The sequence below is a fragment of the Cygnus olor genome, assembly GCF_009769625.2.
Source record: "Cygnus olor isolate bCygOlo1 chromosome W unlocalized genomic scaffold, bCygOlo1.pri.v2 SUPER_W3, whole genome shotgun sequence".
Classification (NCBI taxonomy): domain Eukaryota; kingdom Metazoa; phylum Chordata; class Aves; order Anseriformes; family Anatidae; genus Cygnus; species Cygnus olor.
The window spans coordinates 871,711-894,361 of NW_024429074.1; the positions used below are offsets into that span (position 1 = coordinate 871,711).

The following is a 22,651-nucleotide window of genomic DNA, read 5'->3' on the forward strand; positions in this document are numbered from 1 at the left end:
CACCAATTTAAAATAAATTCAGTAATATTAATATCCTGAATAAAACATTATGCCATGCTGAATGAGAAGCAGGGGATCCTGCCCTAAGCGTGTTGTCCAAAGCACTGATCTACAATAAAAGTCAGCCTGAGGGTGGCAGCATCAGATGAATGGCGCCGTTTGTTCTCAGCATCAGGTTTTCATCAGTTGACAATCCCTGCAAGGAAGGTGCTGGCATCACAGCTACGAGCATTCCCCGCTTATTTGCTGAGAGTGAAGGATGGATGCATTTCTCATGCTGTTTTTGTTTCCAGTGACACACCATCCCTGCAGACAACAGGGATTTCTCTGAGTAGGCCCCAGTGCTTTTGAAAGATTAGTTGTTACTTAACTGCTAAGCTAAATCAGTCAAGCAGAGAATCACAACTATATTGTTCAGAAGCAATTTCAGATTCTCAATGTGTCAAACAGGAAAGAGTTGCCTCAAGAAGGAACGTGCATGCACATACGTACCACACGGTGCACTGAGGGAGCGAAGACCCCGTGCAGTACAGAGCAACCAGTTAGTTAATGCCCTGTGTTTTTCCACAATCTTGTGTTGCTCTTGTTGGGCCTGCCTTTCCACAGGATGTCTGGTTGTGTTTAGTCATACTGCAGTCAGTTACACTTTGTGCCTCATCTTTAATGAAGTATTTTCATGGGACTCTGCAAATATTAACTAGCGAAGTCTCAGAGGAAGCTTCTGGAGCAGGTGACTTTTGTGTGTCCCTTTTGTAGGGATTGCAAATAAATGTTGTAATTCTGCGAGTAAAGAAATCTGAAACTTGGGCTTAGGGTTGGTAACCTTTTCTCTTTGTTTTTGTTTTAATTTACTTATTTATTCCTAGAAGCGCAGGATCTTTTGCAGCTGTTACCTTGTAAGTTATAACCCACCACTCAGAAATCTGACTTGTATAAAGACTGAGACAATGGAAGGACTTGGAAATTTAAAGAACAAACAAAACAAATCAGGTTCCTCTGAACTCAAGGACAAGTGACCTCAAAACATCATGGACAACCATGTAAAATAGAATGTAGCAGCCATTTATTAGTAAAAACAAAACAAAAATAAAGAAATGCCTGTCCTGGATCTTTTTTGGTGGTACCAAAGTTTAAGTCTTTGTGTTTTTAGGACTACTGAACTTGATAGAGAAAATGCTTTTGATGAATCATACAGATAAGCTGTGAAGGGAACTGATGATCCTTTCAATGCCACAAACATTTGACAACATCTGCCAGTTCATCTTTTGCTTTGGGATAGCGATTGTTTTATGGAAAGAAATGAGCGTCTTATCAGATGGGCCAGAACAATGGATGGATGGATAAAAAAGCGTTAGCCATACACAGTGCTTTTTAAAAGCAGACTGGAAACTCTCATACCCCTCTCCCTCGGCCCCTTCCTCCTCTGGTATTTTGCCTGCTGTATGAATTAAGATTGCACTTCTCTGGAAATATTTTACAATTTAATATTGAGTGTAATTAAGAATATAATCACTGTTATCAAAAAAGGTATTTAACTCTGTTGTAATTTCTTTATCATTCATGTGGATAAAAAGTCTATAATAAAAAGAAAGAAAACCATGAGATAATAGTTGAGCTTCCCTGTACTTCAATGCTATGCTTATTCCACTGAAAAAAAAAAGAGAAATTTATCCCCAATAATATCTTTTTTAGAAGCATCTTAGTTCACAGATATATTAATGTGTTGAAGTATTTTATGGAAGAAATCCTCTGCCTCTGGTTATTAGAAAAAGTTTGGAAGTAGATTTGGTGGGCTTTCAGGAAGTGCCTTGTGGATTTGTTTTAACTCTTCTACAGAAATAAAGGGAACAGGTCTGAGCCAAAATCAGTCACCTTTTCAGAAACCACAGCCATAGTCTTCTAGGTCATTTCCTGATCCTGCGCAACATCCTGATTGCTGGGGCTTCCCTAGTGGAGTTGTCTTTGTTCAGATGGTCTCAGTCCCAAGCACCAGGCCATCCCTCAGCATAGAAGATCGATCTTCCTCACCACTGCAGAGTCACCAGTATTTGAAAGCGGTTTCAGCCACCCTTGGCATTTGGATATGTCACCAAGTTGCGCTCTCAATATTCCTCTCATTCCCAGCAAATCCCTGGGAGGTCAGATCAGCTGGTTTTACAGATCCTTGGTGCAGCCCAACAGAGCTGGAATGCAGGAGAAGAAGTGTGCAGCCTGTTGCTATTTACACGCACTGCCCTGCATAGTTTGCTCCTGTCCGAGGTGAGCTTACAAGTCTCAAATACAGGACTCTGGCTGCACGATACCTTCTGTAGCATGGAAAAAGCAATGAAAGTGACAGAAGAGCTGGACCGGGTCAGACCAAAAGTTCATGTGTGCCATACCCTGCTCCCAATAGTAGATGAAATCAAATAACTTTGTAAAAGCATGCAAGCAGTTAAACATATGTTTCCAGAATATTGTTTTAGCATCTAATGATTTACAGCTCATGGGTTTTCAGATCTAGATATGTCTTGTTTTTAATAGCACTTAATGGATTTTTTTCCTTTCATGAACTTGTCCAGTGACTTTTTTAAACCTAGGTACACTTTGGCAACTACAACACCCTGTGGCAGTAAGTGCCACAGCTGAAATACCTGTTGTGTGAAGGAAAAACAGCTCCTGGTGTTCAGAGATGCTACCTGTTAGAATCATTTTATGCCCCCTGCCTCTTGTAGTGGGTGAGACCAGTTGGCAGTTGACTGCTGTCAATCCTGTGCACCATCTCCATGCCAAAATGGGTTCATAGGCACCCCGTGAGCTTCTTTGGTTGTCTTTCTTTCAGGTTGAGGAGTTGCAGTCATTCTGCCAACAGAAGCAGTCCCATAGTTTTGTAGCTTTCCTGTACCTTTCCCTGATCAGCTATATCCTTTGTGAGATGGTGTTGTGGTTTAGCCCGGCTGGCAGCTAAACACCACACAGCCGTTCGCTCACCCTCCCGTTGACCGATGCCCAGCCTATCCCCGAGCAGCCGGCCCCCCCCACCCCGGCTAGCCACCCCTATATATTGTTCAGCATGACGTCAGATGGTATGGAATACCCCTTTGGCCAGTTTGGGTCAGCTGTCCTGGGTCTGTCCCCTCCCAGCTCCTGCTGCATCCCTAGCCTGCTCGCTAGCAGGACAGAGAGAGGCTGAAAAGTCCTTGGCTTGGTGTAAGCACTGCTCTGCAACAATTAAAACATCAGCATGTTATCAGCGCTCTTCTCATCCTAATCCAAAACATAGCACCCTACCAGCTACTAGGAGGAAAATTAACTCTGTCCTAACTGAAACCAGGACAGATATCCACCCCTTATTCCATACCATTTATGTCATGCTCAGGTTACACTCTTTCCAATACCTTCTAATTAATCACCATTTTCATCTATGATATATAGCAACCATGGTAGTGATGACATACAGTGTTATATGATAATTAACATACTACAATTCAACTCATGGGCTATTCTCACCCAATATTAGGTCCCCTTGAGGTACACACCGGACCTCCCCATTCTTTTGCATTACCCACCAAGTGCATCCAGGTCCCTGAGGAAAAGCGATCCCACGAATGGGTTTGCCTTTTCCTGAGGCAGGAGTAGCCCAGACTGTTTTACCCAGCATGTTTCTTACGTGCACTACAGGAACTTTATCCCCTTCTACAGTGCGTAACAGGTTTGATTGGGCAGGTCCAGCTCGGTTGGCAGATCCTCTAGTATTGACTAACCAGGTGGCCTTTGCCAAATGTGTATCCCAATTTTTGAATGTCCCAGCACCCATTGCTTTCAGTGTAGTCTTTAACAGTCCATTGTATCGTTCAACTTTCCCGGAAGCTGGTGCATGATAGGGGATGTGATACACCCACTCAATACCATGTTCTTTGGCCCAAGTGTCTATAAGGTTGTTTCGGAAATGAGTCCCATTGTCTGACTCAATTCTTTCTGGGGTGCCATGTCGCCATAGGACTTGCTTTTCAAGGCCCAGGATAGTGTTCCGGGCGGTGGCATGGGGCACAGGATATGTTTCCAGCCATCCGGTGGTTGCTTCCACCATTGTAAGTACGTGGCGCTTGCCGTTGCGGGTTTGGGGGAGTGTGATGTAATCAATCTGCCAGGCCTCTCCATATTTGTATTTCAGCCATCGTCCTCCATACCAGAGAGGCTTTGACCATTTGGCTTGCTTAATTGCAGCACGTTTCACAATCATGAATAACCTGTGCTATAGTGTCCATGGTCAGGTCCACCCCTCGATCACGAGCCCATCTGTATGTTGCATCTCTACCTTGATGGCCTGAGGTGTCATGGGCCCATCGGGCTATAAATAATTCACCTTTATGTTGCCAGTCCAGGTCCACCTGAGCCACTTCAATCTTAGCAGCCTGATCCACCTGCTGGTTGTTTTGATGTAGCCCGATTCTTGGGCACATGAGCATGTACATGGCGTACCTTTACAACCAGGTTCTCTACCCGGGCAGCAATATCTTGCCACAATGCAGCAGCCCAGATGGGTTTGCCCCGGCGTTCCCAGTTGTTCTGCTTCCATTGCTGTAGCCACCCCCACAGGGCATTTGCTACCCTCCATGAATCAGTATAGAGAGAGAGAACTGGCCACTTTTCTCGTTCAGCAATATCTAAGGCCAGCTGAATGGCTTTCACTTCTGCAAACTGACTCGATTCACCTTCTCCCTCAGCAGCTTCTGCGACTCGTCGTGTAGGACTCCATACAGCAGCTTTCCATCTCCGATGCTTTCCCACAATACGACAGGACCCATCAGTGAACAGGGCATATTGCTTCTCATTTTCTGGTAGCTTGTTGTACAGTGGGGCTTCTTCAGCACGGACCACCTCCTCCTCTGATGATATCCCAAAGTACTTGCCTTCTGGCCAGTCCATAATCACTTCCAAGATTCCTGGGTGACTGGGGCTTACTATTCGAGCCTGCTGAGTAATCAGTGGAACCCACTTGCTCCATGTAGCATCAGTTGCATGATGTGTAGAGGGGACCCTTCCTTTGAACATCCAACCCAGTACCGGCAGTCGGGGTGCCAGGAGGAGCTGCGTTTCAGTACCGACCACTTCCGAAGCAGATCGAACTCCCTCATATGCTGCCAATATCTCCTTTTCGGTTGGAGTATAGCGGGCCTCAGATCCTCTGTATCCCCGACTCCAAAACCCCAGGGGTCGACCTCGAGTTTCCCCAGGTTCTTTCTGCCAGAGGCTCCAGGTGGGACCATTCTCCCCGGCTGCGGTGTAGAGCACATTCTTTACATCTGGTCCTGTTCGGACTGGCCCAAGGGCTACTGCATGAACTATTTCCTGCTTAATTTGTTCAAAGGCTTGTCGTTGCTCAGGGCCCCATTCAAAAGCATTCTTCTTACGGGTTACTTGGTAGAGCGGGTTTACAATCAGACTGTAATTTGGAATATGCATTCTCCAAAACCCCACGACACCTAGGAAAGTTTGTGTTTCCTTCTTGCTAGTTGGTGGAGACATAGCTGTTATTTTGTTGATCACATCCATTGGGATTTGACGACGTCCATCTTGCCATTTTATTCCTAAAAACTGGATCTCTCGTGCAGGTCCTTTAACTTTATTTTGTTTTATGGCAAAACCGGCCTTCAGAAGGATTTGGACTATTTTCTTCCCTTTCTCGAAAACTTCCTCTGCAGTGTCACCCCACACAATGATGTCATCGATGTACTGCAGGTGTTCAGGAGCTTCCCCCCGCTCCAGCGCAGACTGGATCAGTCCATGGCAAATGGTAGGGCTGTGTTTCCACCCCTGGGGCAGCCGATTCCAAGTATATTGGACTCCCCTCCACGTGAAAGCAAACTGTGGCCTGCACTCTGCTGCTAGATGGATGGAGAAAAATGCATTAGCGATATCAATTGTGGCATACCACTTGGCTGCCTTTGATTCCAGTTCGTACTGGAGTTCTAGCATGTCCGGCACTGCAGCACTCAGTGGTGGCGTGACTTCGTTCAGGCCACGATAGTCCACTGTTAGTCTCCACTCACCATTAGACTTTCGCACTGGCCATATGGGACTATTAAAAGGTGAATGAGTCTTGCTGATCACTCCTTGGCTCTCCAGTTGACGAAGTAGCTTATGGATGGGAATCAGGGAGTCTCGGTTGGTGCGATATTGCCGCCAGTGCACCGTTGTGGTAGCGATTGGCACTTGCTGTTCTTCAACCCTCAGCAACCCCACAACAGAAGGGTCCTCTGAGAGACCGAGCAAGGTAGACAACTGTTTAATGTCCTCTGTCTCTAAGGCAGCTATGCCAAAAGCCCAGCGGAACCCTTTTGGGTCCTTGAAATATCCTCTCCTGAGATAGTCTATGCCAAGGATGCACGGAGCATCCGGGCCAGTCACAATACGGTGCTTTTGCCACTCATTTCCGGTTAGACTCACTTCAGCCTCCAATACAGTTAACTGCTGGGATCCCAAGGATATTCAGCATCTTGGAGAACTATCGTAACTAGCTCGGGGGATAAGAGGGTGGTGAAGGAGGAAGGGAGAGTGAACAGGTAAGAAAAAATATCTTCCCCTGTCCCCTCCACAGATTGACTCCCTGATGAAAAAAGGCAATAGGTGTAATTGCTAATAGTTTCTGAGATATGGTTTCCGAAGTATAGAGTCGACGACAGTGCTGAGTACAAATACCAGGTTAGGGTCATGACCAGAAATCTCATCATTTCATAAGCCATTGTTACACCACACAGTACCATAACAATCTTAAACCAGGGCCCGGAAAGGATAAACAGCATGACAGGGAGCACATACAGAAAGCAACGTGCTATAAAACTCAATTTGGGAAACAGGCACAGCAGACTTGAGATTAAGGCAATCAACATTGTGACTAGCAACTATTAAGCAGGTCTAATACTTATACCAATTTTAGTTTAACACACTCTGGTCAAATCTGTCGATATCTAAACCCTTCGTGCCCCACATTGGGCACCAAAAAGGACTGTTGTGGTTTAACCCGGTCAGCAGCTAAACACCACACAGCTGTTCGCTCACCCTCCCCCCTCCCTCTCTGGGATGGGGGAGAGAAACGGGAAAGTGAAGCCTGTGAGTTGAGATAAAGACAGTTTATTAAGACAGGAAAATAATAATAACAATAATAATAATAATAATAATAATAATAGTATTACTAATAATAATGTGTACGAAACAAGTGATGCACAATGCAATTGCTCACCACCCGCTGACCGATGCCCAGCCTATCCCCGAGCAGCCGGCCCCCCACCCCCGGCTAGCCACCCCTATATATTGTTCAGCATGACGTCAGATGGTATGGAATACCCCTTTGGCCAGTTTGGGTCAGCTGTCTTGGGTCTGTCCCCTCCCAGCTCCTGCTGCATCCCTAGCCTGCTCGCTGGCAGGACAGAGCGAGAAGCTGAAAGGTCCTTGGCTTGGTGTAAGCACTGCTCTGCAACAATTAAAACATCAGCATGTTATCAGCGCTCTTCTCATCCTAATCCAAAACATAGCACCCTACCAGCTACTAGGAGGAAAATTAACTCTGTCCTAACTGAAACCAGGACAAAGGGGTTTATCACTGCAGTTTATGCTCAGATGAGCAAATTTATTTTGACACAATGTTAACTGGCTTGGATTATGCAGAACATTTTTGAGAGGGCTCTGTTATCCTGCTTAGGAAGGGTCTTTTTTTTTTTTTTAACTGTAGTAAGATTATACTTGATACACCCCCCAGTATATCTTTCATCTCCAAACTACTAGGCAAGCATTCACTAATAAATCTCAGGTAAATAACCTACAGTCATGCTAAGAAGCTCAGATCTTGCGTCTGGCTTAGGTCCTTGAGTCCTGCAGTGTACGGTGTATCTTTGGGGCCACGTCCACACTTGGCTGGTCGCTCTGGTCTCATTGGCTTTGTTTTTTCTATGCTGGCAATTTGCAGAGGTGCTTCGCATCCAGCCCCACAAGGTAAGATGTTCCTGCAGAAAGGAGCTCCACACTGTGATCTCAAGCTTCTGCACAAAACTGAGTGTAGAGTGAGACAGACACCAGTTTAAAAAAAAAAAAATTACTTTGAATTATAATGTAATAGATCCCTGTAAGGGATATTCAAAACCTTCTGTTACTTTTTTTGCGATGTCTCTGAAAGTTCATTCAAAGTGAATTTCTGTTCACAAGAAATGTCTGCAGAGAAGAACGTGTCCTAGACATTTCCATAATGTCTTCACATCTGTGAGGGACAGAGGGCTTTCAGTACCACACAGGAGATGTTCAGCAGCTTGCAAGATGGAGTTCTGCTGCATATTTAGCATCTTTCTCCACAGAGTGCAGTTTTCTGCATTCTGGCAAGTGTTTAACAAACAGTCCTTTAAATCTATTACTATTAATGTCCATGACTGGGGGAGCATAGTTGGAGTTGGTAATCCTGGTTGAAGTGCTCCCATATCTTCCATGACTTCATTATTTTTTCTCAGATCATATAACAGTCTCCATTTTCCATTCCTTTTCTTGATTACAAACACTGGAGAATTCCAGGGCTAGTCGTAGCGAGACAATAGCGTAGCGAGACAATATGTCTCGCTTTAAGTTGTTAAGCAACTCGGCCTTCGGGCCTTATGTATCCTATTCCTCCCGGATCGAAGGGAAACAGATCCGGCTCCTTTTCAGGGCCTATAGGGCCTGGATCAAAAGGAACGTCCAGGTCACCAGGGGGCGTAACAGCAAAGGCCTGCGATGGCAGTAGCGGCGGGGGGGGGCGGGCGATGGTGTAGCAGAAGGATCGGTGGACGAGCCCGCAGCTCCCTCACTATCTGGCAAACCACACGTTTCTGATTGTGGTCGCACATGGCTCTTTAAGGCCTCAGAGATTGCTCGCCAGGTGCCGAGTAATCCCACCGCAACCTTGTCATTTTTAGTAGCAGAGTCCCACACCTTGACCTCAATTTGGTCCCATGTTTCATGTAAGGAATGGTCCAGCAATTGGTGCCACTAAGGGATTTGAAGGGTTAACATTGAGGCCTGGGTTTAGGTGATAAGAGAACAAAGGGATTTCCTTAGAGAAAAACTGCTGACTCTGCACGGACGTGCAGTAACTTCTGACACCCGGCCAAGAGACCACCAGATAAGGAGGAAGACCATGAGCCTCCCCGTCCGAGCGGCCCCCGAGAGACTACCAGAGACTGATAAGCAGGCGCACCTGGGAGGACTTCGGATTTGGGAAACCAATTATAATAACCCTGCCTCTTCTAGAAGTAGTAATGAATATGTATTAGCCTAGGAGCATAAAAATCAGCCGTCTTATGTAACGGGTGTGCGTCCTGGTGGAGCAGAGACTCCCGGCGCACCTAGCGCTGTTTGCTTGCCTCTATTCGTTTAATAAATTGTAAACTTTGATTGCCGTCCTATTTGGGACTCAGTCATTTATAACAATTGGGGGCTCGTCCGGGATGGTCTTGGTTCCTGAATTCTGACTTGATCTAGGAGGGGCGCCCCCACCATTTGGTGGCTCCTGTTCGAGTCGGGTCGGGACTAATGCCATCTTGAACCTGAATAAGGGCAAGCAAAGATTTAGATTTTTTATGAGCTCCCTTTGCCGGCTGCAGCACTATATTTTGCCCATAATTCTGCGCACGAAGATCCGAACGAAGACGACGGAGTCGTAAGTATTTAAGGCGTATACCGTTCGGTTGGGTGGGATTCGGTTGCCTGTGTGTGTGTGAGAGTGTGACTGAGACGGAACGTAGTTCCAAAGCGATTGAGAGGTCTTCTAACCGCGGTTCCAATCTCCCGCGAGGGACTTGGCCGGTGAAGGACCGAAGCGATTCCTATAGGATTCGTGGGTGGGTGATAGGTCCTAAACCCCCTGCAAGACACTCTCACTAAGGCAACCAAGGGCTGTAGGAATTGCCACAGTAAAATTCCTAGATGGGTCAGACAAAATTGAAGACCCGGGACCAGAGAAAAGGGAGCAAATTGCCAGACATACCACCAGAAAGTCCATTGGGGATAATGATTAGAAATTGGAACGATAGGGGCCCCAGAAAAGGAAAAAAAGGAAATTAAAAATGGTGCAGTATTGTTTGATAGAATGGCCGAAGGAGCCTTTAAGACCACATGTCTTTTGGCCCGTTTTCGGATCCTTTGAAGACTGGGTTTGCCAGGCCTGAATCACCCTTCTGAAGGGAGGATAATAATAATAATAGTATTAATAATAATAATGTGTACGAAACAAGTGATGCACAATGCAATTGCTCACCACCCGTTGACCGATGCCCAGCCTATCCCCGAGCAGCCGGCCCCCCCCACCCCGGCTAGCCACCCCTATATATTGTTCAGCATGACATCAGATGGTATGGAATACCCCTTTGGCCAGTTTGGGTCAGCTGTCCTGGGTCTGTCCCCTCCCAGCTTCTGCTGCATCCCTAGCCTGCTCGCTAGCAGGACAGAGAGAGGCTGAAAAGTCCTTGGCTTGGTGTAAGCACTGCTCTGCAACAATTAAAACATCAGCATGTTATCAGTGCTCTTCTCATCCTAATCCAAAACATAGCACCCTACCAGCTACTAGGAGGAAAATTAACTCTGTCCTAGCTGAAACCAGGACAGTTTGGTTTTGTTTTTTTTAAAAACTTTTTCAAGCTGAAGGGTGAGATAGAGTTAGGTGCTTGTTAGAACGTCTTAATGATGTGAGAAAAAGATTGTATCACGGGGGGCTGGAGGACTCTACAGTAAGCAGGTGATCTTCCGTTTTCAGTAACACTCAGCCTGGCTCTCCTCGCACCAGGGGAAATTTCAGCTGACATCCTGAAACAGCTCCTCAGATGACATTTCATCTTGTTCATAGACATGCACACATACATGAACTGAGAAGAGGCAAAGCCTGGACAGTCTGTTTAGCTGCAAAATTATGCTGCTTGGTTTTGTTGTCTAAGCTTTACAAAAGTTGTTGCTTGTCATATGCTGATGCTTGTCATATGCAGTAATTCAGTCTAAGCATCATTTCAGAGGTGATATCATTCTTAATATAAATGTGAGCATGGCTTTGGCTTGGATATTTTTTCCTATGGGGTTGTATTTTATTCAGGCATCTACATTTTCTTACGCAACCTGTGGCTACACAGATTTTTCACAACAGTTATATTTTAATGTAAGTTTATTGAGAGTAGTTATTAAAGAGAGTAGAATTGAAAGTGCAACATATAAGACTTTAGATACAAGTTCTTTTGATACCTAAGAACATACTGGCAGACAATTTATTAATGTGTTTATTAACTGGATGTCATCAGTGTTATAAATGACTGAGTCCCAAATAGGACTGCGATCAAAGTTTACAATTTATTAAACGAATAGAGGCAAGCTTATCAGTCTCTGTTAGTCTCTCGGGGGCCGCTCGGACGGGGAGGCTCATGGTCTTCCTCCTTATCTGGTGGTCTCTTGGCCGGGTGTCAGAAGTTACTGCACGTCCGTGCAGAGTCAGCAGTTTTTCTCTAAGGAAATCCCTTTGTTCTCTTATCACCTAAACCCAGGCCTCAATGTTAACCCTTCAAATCCCTTAGTGGCACCAATTGCTGGACCATTCCTTACATGAAACATGGGACCAAATTGAGGTCAAGGTGTGGGACTCTGCTACTAAAAATGACAAGGTTGCGGTGGGATTGCTCGGCACCTGGCGAGCAATCTCTGAGGCCTTAAAGAGCCATGTGCGACCACAATCAGAAACGTGTGGTTTGCCAGATAGTGAGGGAGCTGCGGGCTCGTCCACCGATCCTTCTGCTACACCATCGCCCCCCCCCCCCGCCGCTACTGCCATCGCAGGCCTTTGCTGTTACGCCCCCTGGTGACCTGGACGTTCCTTTTGATCCAGGCCCTATAGGCCCTGAAAAGGAGCCGGATCTGTTTCCCTTCGATCCGGGAGGAATAGGATACATAAGGCCCGAAGGCCGAGTTACGAGTTGCTCTCCACAGGCAGCGAAAAACGGGCTCTTTGGGAGCTGCTCCAGGTGTGGATCTGTGCCGTGGGGTCTATTCGTCAGCAGCAGGTTGGTCAGGCTTGGGACCCCCTGGGGTCCACCCCCCCCCCAATCACCTGCTCCTGCATGGGCTCCTCTCCGCAGGCTGCAGCATGGAGATCTGCTCCGCTGCGGTACACCATGGACTGTGGGGGTCTGCCTACCCCAACAGGGGCCTCTCTGTGGGCTGCAGGGGGGCTTCGGCTCCAGCACCTGGAGCACCTCTGCACTGCACTCCCCCTCCTCTGCACTGACCTTGGTGTCTGCAAGGAGGTTTCTCACTCCTCACTCTCCCAGCTGCTGTTGTGCAGCACTTTTTTTCCTTTTCTTGGATGTGCTCTCATAGAGATTTAAACTGCATTGCTCATGGCTTGGCTCTGGGCAGTGGTGGGCCCCTTTGGAGCCAGCTGAAACTGGCCCTTATCTAACATGGGGCAGCTGCTGGATTCTTCTCACAGGGGCTACCACTGCAGCTCCCCCCTGCTACCAGAACCTTGCCATGTGAACCCAATACACTGAGGGAGCTCAGTCATTGCTGGCCTGTAAAGTATCAAGGCTTAAATTAACTAATGAAACCCTAAATGTGATGGGGGTAGAAGGGACTGGGATAACAGTGCCACTTTTTTGGGACACTGACTTGTGGAAAACGGACTCCACAATCAGTAAGATTGTAAAGTAGGTATGTTTATTCAGCGCTGGGCAGCACGGGGGGTAGTCCCACCAAAGTCGTGCGCGCACGACACGGCAATTTGCCTTGGTTATATGCAGCAAAGAGTTACATATGCATGACGTTTCACAATACGCCTATACATGTTCATAACCTGTCCCCGCTTCATATTAAAATTAGTTCCAAGGAGTCATTTCCATAAACTCCTCCCATCTGCGCTTGCGCACTGTGTTCTGGTGGTGGTCGTTGGGGGTCGTGGGGATGAAGGTTGATGACTCTTCCTCGTCACCGCTAGTTGACCTCTTGTCTTTGCACAGATTCAGTTGCTCCTTGGCTCTTGTCCATCCACAGGACCAGTTTCTACCAGTTTCTTAAGATAGGCTCACTCTCTTATTAGGAGACTGACCTCGGTAAGGGGCCCAAGGCTTCTTGCTTTAGTTAATTTGCACAATGCAACATAGTTAGCAAAGACACTAAGTAGCATCCTAGTTTAATGCTGTCAGCACTCTCTCTCTACTTGATAAGATTCTCCTAACTCCCTCTCTCAACACCAAGCTGAGACTAGGGATAGAATGATCACTGGACAATTATTGTATGCACCCGAGGCAGAGACTAACTTGTTGGGAAAGGATTTGATAATGAAATTGGGCATTCAAATAGTAAATTGTTAGGCTAGAACAATGCTGTTATAAATGGGGTGCTCTCAGACCCTGAGAGCAAAGATATATTTGCCTTTGAGTGGAAAGACTCTGAAATGGGGCAGAAGCAGCAATATAGATGGACAATTTTACCTCAGGGGTTTACAGGGCCACCAATTTATTTGGGCAAGTTCTGGAACAAATTTCGGAGTAATTCCAACCTCCAAAGGAGGTGTTACTGTTACAATATGTGGATGAGGTTTTATTGTCAGGACAGGAGAAAACAGTTGTGAAGGAAGCCACTAACAAGCTATTCAACTTTCTGGGAAAACAGGGATTGAAAGTATTGGAAAATAAATTAAAATTCGTAGAAAGAGAAGTCAAATATTTAGGGCATCTAGTGTCTGAGGGGGAATGAAGAATAATACCAGAGAGGATTCAGGGAATTTTTGAGCTACCCCTACCCAAAGCTAAAAAGAACTAAAAAGTTTTCAGAGAAAGAGGTTTTTAAGGAATTAGGAGTCACAAAGTCCAAAGGAAAATAGGTACTCCCTGAAGGGAGAGAACTGCTCAATAAAGTACTAATGAGGCAAATATTAACTGTTTTACATCAAGAGGGTCATTGGGGAATTCAAGCAACGTGTGACGCTGTGCTATGGAAATATGTATGTGTAGGAATATATATACTCTGGCTGAACAAGTACACAGGAGTAGGTAGATTTAAATACTTATTAGTCTTGGTCGGTCATTTGTCAGGGTGGGTGGAAGCTTTCCCTTCAGTATCTGCTAATGCGAACATAGTAGCAAAAGTAATTCTAGAACAAGTAACTCCCAGGTATGGAATTGTTGAAAATATTGACTCTGATCAAGGAAATCACTTTATGTCAGAAATATTGCAAGGGCTAATGTCGACTCTAGGAATTAAGTGGAAATTTCACGCTCCTTGGCACCCTTCCTCTTCTGGAAGGGTGGAGAGGATCAGACAGTAAAGAAGCAATTGACTACGTTCTGGAAACTCGGCTTCCCCAAACAAAGTGCTTACCTTTGGCACTTCTCCGAATTCAAGCTGCACCAAGAAAAGATGTGGGAGTTTCACCATATGAAATATTATTTAGATTGCTGTACATGGACAAAGGGAATGAATTACCTCAAAATAAGACAAAAGATGCTTTTCTTAAGAACTATATACTCGGGCTGTCGTCCTCTTTGTCATCTCTCAGGACCCGTGGACTGTTAGCTCAAACCCCACCCTTGGAAGCCCTGATCCATCCATTCTGAGCAGGAGATTGGGATCTGATGCGAACATGGAGAGAATTGAAACTGCAACCTGAGTGGGACGGACTGTTCCAAGTGCTCCTGACTACCGAGATGACAGGAAGAACTGCTGAGAAAGGGTGGACTCATACCTGGGTAGAAGCATCAGTTAACCTTGATACCTGAGAGACTGCATTAACAAAGACTTTTAAGGTTAAAACTGTTAAAACTATCTATTGTAAACCTTTAACTTCTCCTTAGAAGAATTCTTAATGAATTAATGAGTAAAAGGGATTGAATTACACAGAATTGGAGTGTTTCCAGGGAACGCTCCCTGGAAGTGGGAGAAAGGGGGGTATTTAATCCCCACCAGAAGAATCCTTATTAGTTTGTGATTTTTATTGTTTTTCTTATTTATTATTTCTTAATTATTATAGGGGTGCATATATAGAGAGAGAAATGATGTATGTTAGGTTTATCTTAGTAATACCTATTCTCAATGGATTAGCGATAGGATGGAGGGAAAAACCAGCATTTCCAATTAATCCAGAACATCCCTGGAGTTCTATCTCAAAATAATTGTTGGATTTGCACCCAGATGCCTAGAAAGATTGAAAAGGCCTTGTCCCTGATTGCTATTTCCAGCAGCAACTGTGTCTGGATTCTCTAGATTTCTAAAAATGACAGATCATACACAGTCCCGGGAAGGAATAGATTTTGAAGTTGAGCTCCCTACACATAGTCCTGGCTACAACATACTGTGTTATCAAAGGTGCCTTTTAAACAACATTGATAGAAAACTCAGGGGGCAATAGTACTGACCCTGGGTGTGGAAATATCCATGAAGTAGGGAATAATCCATACTGTACTGAATATGGTAGCCACGGGAATGCTAATATACATAATGCACACCAGATACAACATGAGAATCCTGTAACCGGATGGCCTGTCCAGAATGGCGAGGGGTGGTACTGGCTATGTGGCAATAAAGCCAGGAAGGTGTTGCCCCTAGGATGGAAGGGAGCTCGCACCCTGGAGGCAATAATTCCAAATGTAACTATTATTGAAGACCCACAAAGCCAAAGCCCCCTTGAGACCACACACAGAATTAAGCGGACTCCAGATAATCCTCTAGTAAAATTCTCTAGCATTTCACAGTTTTGCAAGGTGGTTTTTACCTTGGTTAAGGGTGAGTGAATTAGAAAACGCTATTGTAAATATCTCAGCTATAACCGAAGAACTAGAAAATAAGTTAGATAAGTTTGCAAAAATAGTACTCTAGAATCAAATAGTATTAGATTTATTAATAACCTCATAAGGAGGAGCGTGCACTGTAATTAATACTAGTTGCTGTATATATGTAGATCAAATGGGACGAATTTGACTGATCTCAAAAATATTTGAGAAAAAAAACAACAAACAATATCCTACATAGAGTACCTCAAGATGACACTTCCTGGGGATTTAGAAACACTTGGGAGAAACTAACTTCGTGGTTACCGGAATAGAATTGGCTCAAACAACTATTTGTTGGCAATGTAATAATAACGGCATTGTATATCTATCATCCCCTGTGACATCCGAAGAAGAATATTGCACCTTAATGTTGGAAAAACTCAAGAGTGCGGTATGTGAAGAGGTGCAAAAACAACAACAGGAGTAAGAAAAGAAGAGGGGGGAATTGTGAGAAACTAAGTTGTGTTTTTTGCAGTAGAGAATTACTGTTCCGTATTCCAAGGTAGTTGTGTAGTCATAATAAGGAGAAATGCTAAGTAGATAAGTGGACAGTAGAAGGCCTCACTGCTCCCAAAATAAGGTGGAAGCTTGAGAAAAACAGGATGAGCAGTGTGAGAACAGTAAAACAAAGATCACAAGTTCTCAAAACATAAGAAAGGGGAAAAAAAAGGGAAAAGGGAGAAATTAAAGGGTTGAATAAAAAAGAAAAATTGTACATATATGGTATAGAGGAGCATCGAGTAGCTTGTGAACCTGTAGTACTCAGCCAATGAGGAAACAGGGGAGGTGATCAGGTGTCAGGTAATAGGGAATAAAAGGTTATGATTTGTTTACTAAAATGCGCTCCTGATTGACAGGACGCCCGCCATTGCAATCGCGAATAAAATACCTTCACAGAAGATCCTGTCTGAAGAAAATTATTTGAAATTTTTCTCACAGTAGGATGATAGTTGGACCAGACGATCTTGGAGGGCTTTTCCAATCCTAATGACTCCATGATTCCCTCAGGCTGCGGCGCGGGGCCCATTCCTCCCACAGCCACCAGATTGCCGCCCTGGCAACGGCGGGGCGGGGCCGCCATTTTGTGCCCGTCTCAGCGAGGCCTCCCTGCCCCTCCACCTCCCGCTCGGGCGTCGTTCCCTCCTCGCGGCGCGGCGCGGCGGGGTCATGGCGTTCACGCTGTACTCGCTGCTGCAGGCTGGGCTGCTCGTCGTCAACGCCATCGCCGTGCTGCACGAGGAGCGCTTCCTCCGCAACGGTGAGTCGCCGCTATCCTGCCCGCCCCCACCCCGCCCTCAGCGCCGCCACCCCCGGATCCCGTCCCCCCCCCACATCCCGGTCCCGGGCCCCGTCCCTGAAGATGGCCGCTGGGCTCCTGCCGCTGCTTTGTGTCCCCTTTTTCGTCTCCCTTTTTGTTGTTTCCCTCCCCTTCTCCCCTGTGTGTTTCTGTGCTGTTGCCTCTGCCTTGCACCGCTCGGTGGAAGGGACCTCTGTGGAGTCACGCTCCGCTTCCCACTGCACCCAAGGCTGGGTATCACCGGCCTTTAAGAGCAAAAATAAACAACCAACAGAAACCAACCACAAAGCACAGAAAAGCCCCAGACAGCCAAGATGTTCAGTGTCGATGGAGATGACCTCTCATCCAAGGTTTCCTGATGAGGTTTTCAATTCTGTGACTCCTTACCCAGAGTCCTGGTTGCTCTGAGTCAGGCCGAAGCGGGAATTTGGGCAGGAGTGCTGTTTCTTGGCCCTTCTGCCTGCCCCCCGGTGGGACTCAGCTGGGGCTTTGGTTTTGCTTGGTCTTTCCTGGAGCTCTAGGAACCCCAAGACATATGGGATGATGGAGGGGTCAAGCCCCTCACCGAGCCCGTGTGAGTCTTGGGAATAACCCCAGGCTCATCCAGGTGGGAGCACAGCACCCAGCCTGGTGCTGGCAGAGCAAGAGAGACAAGGAAGGAAAAAGGGGTGAAAGAGAAGGAAATCACTCCCAAGCTGTCTCTGGAGGAAAGAAACTCACAGGTTGTACTGTGCAGCTCTGCACAGGGTCGGTCCCTCCTATGTCTGCCCTGCTCATCCCCAAATGTGTAAGGGCTGTGAGCAGCAGGACCAAAAATACGCAGTCCCATTGCTGCTGGGGGACGGTGCTGTGCTCTGTCTCCTTGTAGCTCGTCTCCCCATAGCCTTGGCAGGGAAGGCTTCTCGTGCCCTCCTGTTTTTGTGTTTTCAACTCCTGTTGGTGTGGCGGCATTTCATACCAAAGTATGAAACCTGCCTCACTGCTTGCTTTATGTTTGTCTGTGCTCAGAGAATTAAAAATGTCCCTGCAGGCAGTCTGCATGATTTATAGAAAGCCATTTTAAAGCTTCTGATGTTTTATTAGTGACTCCTTGTGCATCCTGACACTGTTTGCCTTTAAACGTCACTGCACTGAGCAAAGCCAATTCAGGCTGTTTCCAGTGGCACACAGCTCTGCTGTTCTTTGACAGGCAGGCCAGCCACAGATAGCCCATCTCTAAATGTTCCTTCCCATTGCAATGTTTGTCAACACTGGCTCAGTTGCTGAGCTGCCACCCAAAAAGTTTCTGAGTCATTTCTGTAGCACTTCAGAAAATCATCGTCCCAGTTTGGAATTTGTTCCGTTTCCATCACGTAGCTTGTTTCTGAAGTGTTGCTTCATACCCAACAATTACTTGTTCTTTTATCTTCTGGTAAAGGCCTGTGAGCAGATGTAGGCAATCTTTTTTATATTATTTTGGTGGGTGCTTTTCTGAAGTCCAAATAAACTCATTTGGTTCTCTGGCATGCAGAGAATAGTAGTATATTAAAAAGGTAAGGGTTTCCTTTGCAGAAACATTGATCTGTTGTTACCATTGTGTTCATTAAGATGTTTAACAGTTTGTTGTATATTGTTTCAAGCAATAGAATCTGAAATGAAGCTAATTGGTTTGTAGTTTGTCTTTCTAATGTTAGTGATAAACTCAGCCATACTCAAGATAGATCACTCGTTAATATCGCTGATAGCGTTTGTTGAATGGCTTCGTGTTTTTTTTTGTTGTTGTTGTTAACATGGCTGCCTATTTTTATGTGACACAGTTGGCTGGGCAAGTGATCAAGGGATTGGAGGATTTGGAGAGGAACCAGGAATTAAAGCACAGCTAATGAACCTCATTCGATCTGTACGAACCGTTATGAGAGGTAAGATGACAATGATCGTTTGTTTAAACTCTCATCTGTGAAGTTTTGTTTCTGTGCTTTAATGAAATAATGCCGGCATGTGTCTCTTTCTTTTACCAAACAGCTGCTCTCTCTGCTTGTCATCCAGTCTGTCCTTCTTTTGGGTTCATGCATGGATTCTCTATAGGAAGGTGCATGTTGCAGCATGTCGTGCTTATGCTCTAAGTTTGTTGAAGTGTAAAATGTTCCCTGCTTTCCAGGCAGGGCCGATTTGGACATCTGCCTCTGGCTTGTGGTGCCACTGTTGCATCTTACCTTTTCCTGGGGTCTGGGGGGAAGCTTGGTATGGAACAGGTTCACATTGGCTCAGTGCAGTTTTATGTGAAGTACCAGGTGAGGGAAATGTAATTCTTGGGATTCTTAAAGGTAAGCCCATGCTTAAAAGGATGGGGGGGGAAAATGCTCTTAACTTATAAGTTACCAATAGTTTTTCCACTATAAAGCATACCAAAATTCATTTTATAAGTGAAGATAAACAGCAAGTAACAAATCTTACTTCGTGGTGGGCAAGACAAGTAAAAACTAGTACATTTCTTCTAAATTGTAGTAAAAACAGGGACAGAAACAGACATTTTCATTTGGAGAAAGGGATATTTGAGCCAAAGTTAAGAGGCGATAAATATTTGTACTGTTGCTTCCTACTAGCTTTTAGAACCCTAGGCCGTGATCCTGAATTCCTTCCACTAATCTTGGTCCTGCATAGGAAAATGAGGTGTATTTTTTTAAACTTCTGCTCCTTAGAAAGTGGTCTCCAATTACTCGTGTTCTCTCTCTGCAGTGCCATTAATAGCAGTGAACTCCGTTACCATTGTGCTCCTCCTGTTGTTTGGTTGAAGATACCTGTTGCAAAATCTTTTGGACATCCAAAGAAGCAAGTTGCTAGCCATCACTGCTCTGAGTTTTCTGGGATCCAGCACGGTTTAGCTGTCGGTTTGACATTCAACTTAAAATAATAAAGACACTGTTTCTATTTATCCTATTTCCTAATGTTCACTTTCAGTTTCATTAAACAAGATAATGGGATCAATGCAACAGTGCTGCAAATATACTGGACTGTGACAAGTTCTGTTGCTGCCTGTTAATCGCGTTGACTGTTAGAGTATGCGTCATAATGTGTTGCAATGAGTATCGATAGGATGCGGTTTTTAAATGTCTTGTTACTCAGGGATGAATTTCCTTCAATATACTTCGCAAATTATTCCTAAATTAAAAAAAAAAAAAAAGTGATTCTTATTTCAGTTACTACCACAGTACTGTTTACCACAGACCTCATTGTGGTCTACAGCTTCCTCACGAGGGGGAGTGGAGAGGCAGGTGCCAATTTATTCTCTTTAGTGACCAGTGATAGGACCTGAGGCAATGGTGTCAAGCTGCGACAGGGGAGGTTCAGGCTGGACATCAGGAAGAGGCTCTTCACTGAGAGGGTTGTCGCACACTGGAACAGGCTCCCCAGGGAAGTAGTCACTGCACCAAGCCTATCTGAATTTAAGAAGCGATTGGACTGTGCACTTAGTCACATGGTCTGAATTTTTGGGTAGACCTGTGTGGTGCCAGGAGTTGGACTCAATGATCCTTGTGGGTCCCTTCCAACTTGGGATATTCTATGATCCTATGATTTAAGGGAATGTGGATTAGGCTCCAAACATGTTAAAAATTATTGAAGTCTCGTGATAGTGAGGGAGATAAAACCAGATGGGTAAATTTCTGATTCAATTCAAATTGGAAGCAGAGTGTTCTTGGTTTGATTGAGACTGTGATTTTTCTCTTGGTGTTCGATAGCCTTTTCAAATAGGTAATGTTTGGTGTGAAGCAGATGAAAATAGGTGCGACTGCTATACAAAATCTAAAAATCTGTATGTAAACCGAGGCAACTCTGTGTTTATTTAGCAGGTGGTAGTAGTGTTTAGCATTTGTTACTGTTCTGTCAAGCACTGGTTTTTATTTTTTTTCTAAATGTGTTAAACCTGCATGGTGAGTAGTGTGTTGGAAGTGGGGAACCATTTGTATTATGAGTTTCTGGGTAATGTGGGAGAATAATGTTTCCTTTTCAAATTCTATTCTTTGTTTTTTTTATAAAAAAAAAAAAAAGCAAATTTGCAGACTCATCAATTGCTGCTGCTGCTTCTCCCCCTCTCCATCTGCCTTTGTTCATTTAACAACTCACTGAAACTATGGGTATCATCTTGTAGTTGTTTCACAGAGAATATTGTTAAGGCCTTTGGCAAGGATCTTGCCTCAGTTATGGCTGCTGGGTTAGGTCCTGTGTTAAATAGCAAGGCTGGGTTTAAGATTACTGATCCTCAGATACCTTTTTAGAAAAGTTAGACTTTTTATGTCTTTTCTGTTCAGCTTTGCTAAAGTGTCTTAAATTGTTTTAGCTTATTTTTCAAGTGGAGAAGGCCAAAGGAAACCTAGCAGTTTCATTATTTTTAAACAGCTTAGTTTATCGTCTCTTCTTCTGATGTCTTGATGACTAAAGCGTACATTGTTGTATACAAAGATAAATCTGTAAAATGTGTAAATGAACTTAATGATCTCCAATTCCAGTGTTTTGCAGAGCAGACTATATCCAGAAGGAGAGTTTATATTTCCTTTTTTTAGTGAAAACCTGTAAATAAATTTTGAATTTCTAAGTTAAGCACTTTCTTTCATAATTCACTCTATATCCGTGTACAGTGGAAGTATCTCAGAACTCAACTTCATCCTCCTCCAGGTACCGAAGTCACTGTTCTTGCATGAAATACTTTTTTTCTTATCACCATGGTGCTTATTCATACCAGCTTTGCTATGAAGTTGTATTTTGGTCTGATGTAGCAAAGCCAATGAGCCAGGGTAACTGGCCAGAGGCAGAACAGGATCATGCTAGGTTCTAGGGTAGGTAGATCTGTTATAAAGTATTCCTCAGAGTAATCTTTGTGTAATTCAGAGCTGACTAGGGTATAGTCTGGATCACCTGTTTTCTTAAATCTGTCTTTTCATGTTAACTGGATAGTACTTATGTGGAACAGATAAAATGTGGATAACCAGTGTTTGAACTGTGTTGTGTTGTGTTGCACTTTGATGCTTTGGCTACTGATTGTCGAAGGTGTGCTGGCCAGTGGTAGAAAAGCAGTGGCAGATTTATCTATTGCTGATGCATTGGGTTGGAACACTGAGCTGGTCTGAGGCACTGCCTGCACATCATTTCCTCTTCATCTGATTTGACTGAAAACACCAGTTCTTATGAAAATAAAAGATTACAAGCAGCAGCTTTAAAGATGGGTAAAAACTGATTTCCCCCTTCCTCCTGTCCTCTCAGGAAAGCTGAAGCCTCAACGCGTGCCTTACAGCCCAGGGAGCATTTCAAAATTTATTTGATGCGTGCAGTAGGAAGAAGCAGTAGCTCTGTGCAGCAGGAATCCTTCACTTGAGGCAAAACAGGGACAGTTTTACCTGCCGGCTGCAAAACAGTGATACAAAGTGGGACAGCAGCTGGAAATCAGATCTCCAGGTAATGAGAATGGAAGAGGGCAAGAAGGTAGACAGCAAACGGGCAGGGAAGGAAGGATTGTAGAGAGCTACAGCAGGGGAATAACTACACTGCCTCCTTGTGTGGCTTTGAGCTGAAGTGCCTA

The 22,651-nt window shown here is 44.9% G+C and overlaps 1 protein-coding gene across 1 annotated transcript; it reads left to right on the forward strand.

Moving 5' to 3' along the window:
- Positions 1-16,894: 16,894 nt before the first annotated feature.
- LOC121062940 (immediate early response 3-interacting protein 1) lies at positions 16,895-21,668 on the forward strand. The gene is made up of 3 exons (XM_040543252.1): positions 16,895-17,061; positions 18,897-18,998; positions 19,816-21,668. The coding sequence occupies exons 1-3, from the start codon at positions 16,971-16,973 to the stop codon at positions 19,869-19,871; spliced, it is 249 nt and encodes an 82-aa protein (XP_040399186.1). The 5' UTR covers positions 16,895-16,970; the 3' UTR covers positions 19,872-21,668.
- The last annotated feature ends 983 nt before the right edge of the window (positions 21,669-22,651 follow it).

Coding starts and splice junctions, on each gene's coding strand:
- LOC121062940 (XM_040543252.1), top strand. CDS start 16,971: ATGGCGTTCACGCTGTACTCGCTGCTGCAGGCTGGGCTGCTCGTCGTC. Junction 17,062..18,896: donor GGAGCGCTTCCTCCGCAACG/GTGAGTCGCCGC, acceptor TATGTGACACAG/TTGGCTGGGCAAGTGATCAA. Junction 18,999..19,815: donor TGTACGAACCGTTATGAGAG/GTAAGATGACAA, acceptor CTCTCTCTGCAG/TGCCATTAATAGCAGTGAAC.